The 8,537-nt window shown below is 41.2% G+C and overlaps 1 pseudogene and 1 gene segment (V, D, J or C); both read left to right on the plus strand.

Annotated features, from left to right (window-relative positions):
* The first annotated feature begins 492 nt into the window (after positions 1-492).
* LOC122114109 lies at positions 493-1,397 on the plus strand. The segment is given in 2 exon segments: positions 493-562; positions 950-1,397. Coding segments are annotated over 2 exon segments (399 nt in total).
* Positions 1,398-6,907: 5,510 nt separating this feature from the next.
* Positions 6,908-7,813, plus strand: LOC122114126 (annotated as a pseudogene).
* The last annotated feature ends 724 nt before the right edge of the window (positions 7,814-8,537 follow it).

Consider the following 8,537-nt stretch of genomic DNA (forward strand, 5'->3'; position numbering starts at 1 on the left):
TGATGTCAGATCAACTCAAGTATGTATTTGATTTCCTAACCTAGTTGTAACCACAGTGGTATTGGATAGAAGTGTTGAGAAACAATGGCCAATGAAGTCTGTGTACAGTATCTTTCTCTAGAATAACCAGAAGAGGGCCAATCAAATTGACCCTTCACCAACACTCTCCTGGACACACATTTCATTGAATTGGGCCTCTAGTGTTTTAAGTTGACAGGGTCAAGTACACCACATCCTCCCTGCAGATCCAGGCATCAGGGGAGAGGGGTCCTTCTACCCACTGCTGGAGCCAGCCTGGTATTTGTGGGTCTTTTCTCCAAACACAGAAGAAATTTAAGTCACTTTCTTCACCAGAGAGATGCCCTTGCCCTCTGCTTTGTTCTTCTCACATTGCTGCACCCACCTGCTGATTTGCATAGTGCTTCCCAAGGAGAACTTTCCAGCCCTAGTTTGACATAAAGGCTCATCTTGTCCTTGACTTCACTGGTCAAATCTCCTGGATTGCCAGCTAAAATGAGGCTCTGTTCTTGGGTTCTGGGACTTCTAATGCTCTGGATCACTGGTAAGGGCAAAGGGAGATGAGGATGGAAAAGGGGGTTGAGGGTGAGCCTTCAGGGCCACCGCTTCTTGTTTGTATTCTGTTCATGGGTTAGATGCACAGAACTTGTCCTCTAGAATGGGGCAGGTGAAGTTAATTATATGAGAGTAATGAACATTCTAGATGGAACCAGTTCCTGAGCTTTGTTGACAACTATGAGGATTATGTAGTGGGTAGTATACATAAGATCTAGAAACTCATTTTTGCTTTTTAATATTTATATGTTTTCAAATATTAAATGGTTTTAGGATAGAAGGAAAAACCATGAAAAGGATTGGGAATTAATATATAACCACAGAAAAAATTATATACCACATATAACGTTGTACTTTTCATTTATTTTAATTTCAGGGTCCAGAGGCGATATTTTAATGACTCAGACTCCACTCTCCCTGGCTGTCACCCTGGGAGAGACGGTCTCCCTCTCCTGCAGGTCTAGTGAGAGCCTCACAGATAACAATGGAAATAGTGTTCTATTCTGGTACTTGCAGAAACCTGGCCAGTCTCCAAAACTGCTGATCTATGGGGCTTCCTATCGAGCACCTGGGGTCCCAGACAGATTCAGTGGCAGTGGGTCAGACACAGATTTCACACTGCAAATCAGCAGGGTGGAAGCTGAAGATATTGGGGTTTATTACTGCATGCAAGCTATAGATACTCCTCCCACAGTGATACAGTCCTTAACAAAAACATCTCTGTAGGGCTTGGCCCAGCTGTCCTATTTCAAAGCTTGTCTGGGGAACAGCATAGCACATTCTCTGAACTGAAGCAGTAGTCTGAGTTTGGAGGACTTGACAGAAGATGTCATACCAGAGACTTTGTCCAAGTGGGATCTTGGATTACTTGAAGCTTAGATGGACTTCCAGAGCCAGAATTTATAATGTTACTACAGAAGTCAATTTATCACTTATTACCAAATGTGAAAGACAAAGCCAAAAACATCTACCACCAGCATGCCATTTCTGTAGTTTGGAGAGAATTACAGAGTCAAATCCCATGCAACATCACTCAAGAAGCAGTAGTACCTAGGAATTGAAGAATGAGTCACAAGCTAGGCTTAAAATGAGATGGATTTTTAAAAATAGGAATGTTACTGAATATCACCAAATAAATAGAATATGTTTGTTAAATATAAAGCAAATTAATTATATGACTCAGATGTTACAACCTTGCTGTTTAATCAACACATGTTGTTTTTTAGGGTGGGGAGTAGGGTTTGGGGCCTGAACTCTGGGCCTGGGTACTGTCCCTCAGCTCTTCAGCTCAAGGCTAGCGCTCTACCACTTGAGCCACAGCACCACTTCCGGCTTTTTTCTTTTTGCTTATGTGGTGCTCAGGAATCGAACCCAGGGCCTCCGGCATGCAAGGCAAGTGCTCCACCAATGAGCCACCTTCCCACCCTCAACTCATGATTCTGAAAGTTCCATTATTTTTTAAAATTGTGAAAATACTATACATAGGGGTTACAATTACATGAGCAAGATAATGAGAACTTTTCTTATCAAGCATTTTTACCACAACCTTTGCTTCCTCTTACCATCCCTTCCCTCCCATCTTCCCCCCAGACCATAGTTACAAAGCTCATTTTTTGACATAACATCTTCTACATCTCATTGTTGCAATGGGTCCCCCTATATCCCTATTTAAAAAATTTGTTTTTTCTCTTCCACTCTGCAATTTATACCGACATCAAATACAGTGAAAACAGGGGTCTCCTTGCCACAGACCCATTTTTTTTTTAAACAAAGTTACAAATTGAAGTATGACTTTTCATAAAGCTATGTTCCATGTCCGTTTCCTACAATCCTCCTCTAATAGAGGCCATTTGTCACCTGCCTCTTAGAGGTAAGAACAATATGTCCTTCCCTTCCAAAAACCTACCATTAGATGGCAAACAAGCCTCACAATGAGCAAAGGCTTCCTCTGAGACTTGAGTGTGTATTGGATTTTCTCTCAGAAAGTGCACAGACCACTCAGACATCCAAAGTAGACCCCTGATATTTCCCTCAGCACAAGCATCATCTTAGGAAAGGACCATCCTTACCAGTTTCTCTATTACATTTAAGTTCTCCTAATCCCTCTGTCACTGATAGATCTAAAATATCTCAACTTCCCCTGGTGGTAAAACATGAAATAGCCTCATAGCCACAGCTATGCTGGGAGAAGTTCTATACTTACTGAGTCCCAAACAGACAGAAAACATTTATAAAATTATCCACTGACTATATCATGAGCTTTACTAGGGAAGCATTTGAATATTTCAAAGAACCACAAACCACACTGAGAGTTGGTTTTAGTGCCAGGGGCAGACAATACTATTGAACAAATGCTATTTCTGGCAATGCGCCCTCTCTGCTCCTGCCAATACCACTCCATGATGCAAGGCTATGTCAGGTGAGACAGGGCTTATCCATATGTGTCCTGATTGACCTGAAACTCTCCATATTCCTTCCTGTGTCTCCCTGAGTGATTAGGATTACACATAGGCAGTGTCTGTGGTAGAAGCAGTCCTTTCATCTCAAATAGCTTATTTGTGTATTTCACAGGATGTCACTATCTATCAATCTTACACCTTACATCTTAAATAAGAATCCTACTTTTAAACAGAACTTTGAAAGCATTTTAGGAAAATGAATAAACAGAAAACACTCTGCCCTTGTTTACATGGCAGCTAGCCTGTGAGACATCAGTGACACAGTGACCTGAGATCCCTGTGTGCAGAACAGCTTCTTACTCTATGCTCACAACAGATCATTTTTTTTAAATAAGTTTTTTTATTGTGAAAATACTGTACAGAGGGTTTACAATCACATGAGCAATGTAATGAGTACATTTCTTATCAAGCATTGTTGCCTCCTCCTACCATCTCTGCCCTCCCATCTTGACAACTACATTTCCCTCTCCCCTCCCCCATTCCACACCTAAATTGGGGCAATGTCATTCTTTCTGGTGGAGGCATAGAATTCTATTATGTATATATACCACATTTTCTTGATCCATTCATCTACTGAGGGGCATCTGGGTTAGTTCAATATTTTGGCTATGGTAAATAATGATGCAATAATCATAGTTGTGCTGGTAGCTTTAGTATGGTCTACACGAGAGATCTTTATGCTTATGATTCCTATCTGAGGCTCAGGACCAAACAGACATTTTACACAAATTTTGAAGTGGTTGATCTCTATCCCCTTATCCACTCTTCCTTTCTCCTGAAACATAGCCATTCCTAAAATGTCTTAGTCTCAAACAAGGTGTGAGGGGACTATGTGTGCTCCAGGAGTGGATGTTTATCAAAGGACAGGTCCACCTTCAAAGTTCTTCTCATTAAACGCAGGTAAATAGAAAAGCATGAGTTTTACAATTCCATCATAGCAGGTTTGGCTTCAGAAGTAAGAGATTTCAGGCCACAGAAACATCATCACCAGGGTAGAATGGTGAATCTCTCAAATCCAGATCCACATGAAGTGCATTTAGTGAAGGTGCTGAAGAGAACTCTGACTTTGGCAGTGACATTCCCTGTGTGTGAGCTTCTGACTTTGAGGAGCAGTGTTATTTTGTGTGCCTGCAGCAGCTGCTTGGACTCACAATGATGGGAGGTTGATTCACTGTCATGTAAATGTCCTGCTAGTGGCTCCCCAGATGTGACCGCCTGCACTAGGGTGGACAGTGTCCCCACATGCTGGTCCTGATGTGGGAGCCTTCCTCACTGTGCTCTGCCTTCACTGTCTGTGGCAGTTTTTCCTTGCTTCCCATGCTAAGGATGTCTTCTCCATTCCCTGTGGCTTCATTGCCTTGCTCACCCTTTACTGTGTTTCCTTTCCTCAAATCTGACCCTGCTGGGACCACAAGTTCTAGCCTAGTTACTAAAAAATTCTGTTTAGAAACTGGAAGAGATGATAGTGTAAGAACATGAAGGTTTATGAAACAGAAGAGACTGAAGTAGATGTGAGTTCTTGGTTTAGGGGACAACTTATTTTTGAGGGGGTCTTTTGGGGCTATTGATAGGAGACAGGAATGTTACCTGAGAGATTTGGAGACTGCTAGCTCACAAATTCAGGAAGATCACAGAGCTACATATGTAGCCATGTCTTTTAAATCTTTCCAACCCTGCTGGTTTTCATGTGCCCTGAGCACAGCCCACTGCCCTAAGAACTCCTTGATAAGCTGTTCATACCCGATGCAGGAGAAGGTTCCACTCAGCAAACAGCTTGGACATGAAGGCCTCTGTTCAGCTCCTGGGGCTCCTGCTGCTCTGGCTCCCAGGTAAGGAAGGACAATGCTGGCATTTCTCATATGGTGTTAACAGAGCAGCTTGAGGCTTCATGGAAGTACTTAGATAATATAGTTTATTTGTCAAGTGCCCTTTATGATGTCCAGTTGACCCAGTTGCCATCCCTGCCTGCTTCTCTAGGAGAGAGAGTGGCCATCACTTGCAAAGCCAGATAGGTCATTGTAAATGTAAATAATTTTTTGCATTTTTACCAGCAGAGAGCATAGAAAGCTCCAAATCTCCTGATCTATTTTGCACCTACTTGGCAATCTGGGGTCCCAGGGGAAATGGAAATGGATCTGGCACAGAGTTCACTCTCAGCATCAGCAGCCTGCAGCCTGAAGATTTTGCCACTTACTACTGTCAGCAGGGTAATTATTTACCTACCCCTATGACACCAGTCATAACAAAAACCTCTCAGGGAAGCTGAAGTGAGAGGCTAGGCTGCCTTTCAGCAAGTTAAAAAGTAATCTTTGTAAGGTTTAGGAAGTTATATTTAGAAGAAGAAGAATATCACAGGTAAAGAGATTATTTTTACTCCTCAATTAGCCTATTAACAGCACTTCTATTTAAAACATATTTCTCTCTCTCACACACACCAACACCCACACATGTGTGCACACACACACAAACGGGACACACGGTGTCAGTCCTTTTCTATAACAAAGTAGCTGACCTAAATTCTGAATAAGAAGAGTTTGATGAACTCACAGTTTTCGATGGAGAAAGTCCCTTATGTTGAATCTTCATTTGTCTGTACTCTGGTGAGGCTTGTCTTGCATGTGGTTCAATTTGTTGTGTTAATAAAGAGAGAACCAGTTGTAATTTGAGCTGGCCAAGAATAAGCCTGTCTTCATTTGATAACAGGTGACTATCATGAGAACTGCCTCACTGCATGAGCGTATCTTTAACTCTCTGGTGAGCAGTGGTATATCCTCCAATCCCATAATATAATCACTTCCCACAAGTCACCCCTTCTACTGGCCAGGTTCATCCACTGGGGCATCAGTACAAACATCCTGCATGTGCTCTTCCTTCCTTCAGGCGAAGTAGAGACTGAAATCTCTGAGACAAATAAATTGAGACTAGTTAAAAACTATAGACATTTGGAGATTTTATGTCAATTTAAGATAATCAAATTTATGTGTGTAGATATATATATACACACACATATATCATTACAAGTAGTTACATAAATTGGTCTCACCTCAGTATGTCAATTTATAAATACACATTATTTTAATCCTTTCACCATTCTATTACTCTCCAGAAGAAACTTTAAGAAATCCTTTGATTAATTTGCTATACAAATATATTGTGGAAGAATGACAAGATATTTAGTGAATTTAAAAAACTGTTACATTGAATTCATACTTTCAAGTGCAATCATTTCTCCCATTAGGTTAAAAGATCATTAGGGTACTTACAACCTGCAAGAGAAAATTTTGTTATCCTTGTCAATTCTATATCCTCTATCTTAATATGAAAATCCTGGCAAATAGAGATGCAAGCATCCCTAAGAGATAACCTGGTAACTATGGTATGCCTCTTCATCTAGCTCAACTCTGTGCTTTTATTGGTCAACTGTTTTGAGAATCAGTGCTGCTGATGCTTGACACTGTGTCTTTCTCTAGACTAGATGAGGGAGGAATGGAGGACCCAGGCACAATGTCTACTCCTTTCCTAGAGTCTCTCCTGGACATAAAGCTGCATATCATTGGGCCTCTGATGCTGTTTTAGGGTGGTGAGGTGATGTGCATCCTGTTTTTCCCTCAATTCCAGATATTATCAGTGGAGTCCTTCTTTCCATGCTAAAGGCATCATGGATTTTATTGGTTGTCACCAAATATAGAACTGATCTGCTGCTACTTTGCTCAGAAGAGCAAGCCTTACCTCCCCTTGACTCTTCTCACACTATTGCCCCAACCTGGATATTTGCATACTGCTCCCTAAGCAGGACCTTCCTTTCTAAGTCTGAGATAAAGGCTCAGATCAGAACTTGCCTTGACCTGTCAAAACTCCTCATTTCAGTCCCAAAAATGAAGTCCTTGTCTCAGCTCCTGTGGCTGTTAATGCTCTGCATCCCTGGTAACAGCAAAGGAGGATGAGAAATGAGAGTGGGGTGGCAGGGTGAGATCTGAGATTCCAGTTGTGCCCTATCCATGTGTTAGATGTGCAGGTCTTGTCGTTCATGATGGGGTAAGTGAGATTTAGGTCTGCAGAAGGAGTGAAAACCTGTGTTTGCTGAGAAAAATGTTTTATGCCTAGAGACCTATTTATGCTTAAAATTATCTCTATTTTTTCACTTTAATGAGCATGGAAGATAGATGCCTTTTCCTTCTTAATTAAATCATTTAAGAGCATTTCTACTCAAATACCCCATTTCTCTCTCTCCCCCTCACACATAATCTGTATTAGTTCATTTGTAAAACAAGTTTCTTTTCATAAGCTCTGAATAAAGAGTTTTGTTTAACTCACAATTTTAGATGCAAAATGTTTTTATAAGTGAAACCATGTAATATTAATAATAGGTAATACATCAAATTAAAAATAAAAAGCATGTCTCTGTACATTTGTGTATAACCTTGCACTTCTATCTTATTCTAATTTCAGGATCAAGTGGAGATGTTGTGATGACCCTGACTCCACTCTCCCTGCCTGTCACCCTAGGAGAGCCGGCCTCCATCTCTTGCAGGTCTACTCAGAACTTTCTATACAGCAATGGAAACACATATTTGAAATGGTTCCTGCAGAAGCCAGGCCAGTCTCCACAACTCCTGATCTATGAGGTTTCCAACTGAGAATCTGGGATCTCAGAAAGATTCAGTGGCAGTGGGTCAGGCACAGATTGCACATTGAAATGTAGCAGTGTGGAAACTGAGGATGCTGAGGTGTATTACTGCTTTCAAGCTACACGTAATCCTCCCACAGTGATACATCCCTGAACTAGAACCTCTCCTCTGGCTGGGTGAGCAGCCCTCATGTGTTGCTGGTCTGGGAACCAGCAGAGAAGATTGTCTGAATGAGCTGAGGAGGAGGATATTGTGATCAATATGACTGGGTGGATATGAAGAGCACATGATAATTGGATGACTTGGAAATTATAAAGAGCAGGAGAAAATCATGAAAGGATAAAGATCAGGAGACTTTAGGTAAACAATGAGGTATCTATTGAAAAAAATATGTGTCTCTTAAGTAGTACTATAGACAATCAATGATATAAGCATCAAGTATCTTCTATGATTTTATTCCCTTCATAAGGAAACTTATAAAACTTCCATCATTCACATGGTTTTGTTCCATACATACAGTCTATGTTATGTTTTCTGTTCAGAAGCTGGAAGCCCAGTTGTACTTTGTCTAGCATCTTCTCTGTTTGTCCCCAAACCCTGCATAAATATCAAGCCCTTCACAGAGTTCTCCCACTGGTTCCTCATTGAATCAAGCTTGGGCTGATACAGTACTGGACTCTGCACACTGGTCTCTGGCCTTGTGTGTTCTGGGGATCTGGCTCTACTTGAGAGAGTAGAGTATGATGAAGTTGTGTAATAGTGTTCAGAGGTCACAGAAGTCTGAGACTGAGCCCTTGTATCTGTCTTGTATCTGTGTCTAGATTCTATTACAGTTTTATGGGTCTGAAGCGTTGTATATCTTTTAGTGTCTCTAAGA

This window comes from Dipodomys spectabilis, unplaced genomic scaffold, assembly GCF_019054845.1.
Source record: "Dipodomys spectabilis isolate Male_0828 unplaced genomic scaffold, ASM1905484v1 ptg000106l, whole genome shotgun sequence".
In the NCBI taxonomy this organism is placed as follows: Eukaryota; Metazoa; Chordata; class Mammalia; order Rodentia; family Heteromyidae; genus Dipodomys; species Dipodomys spectabilis.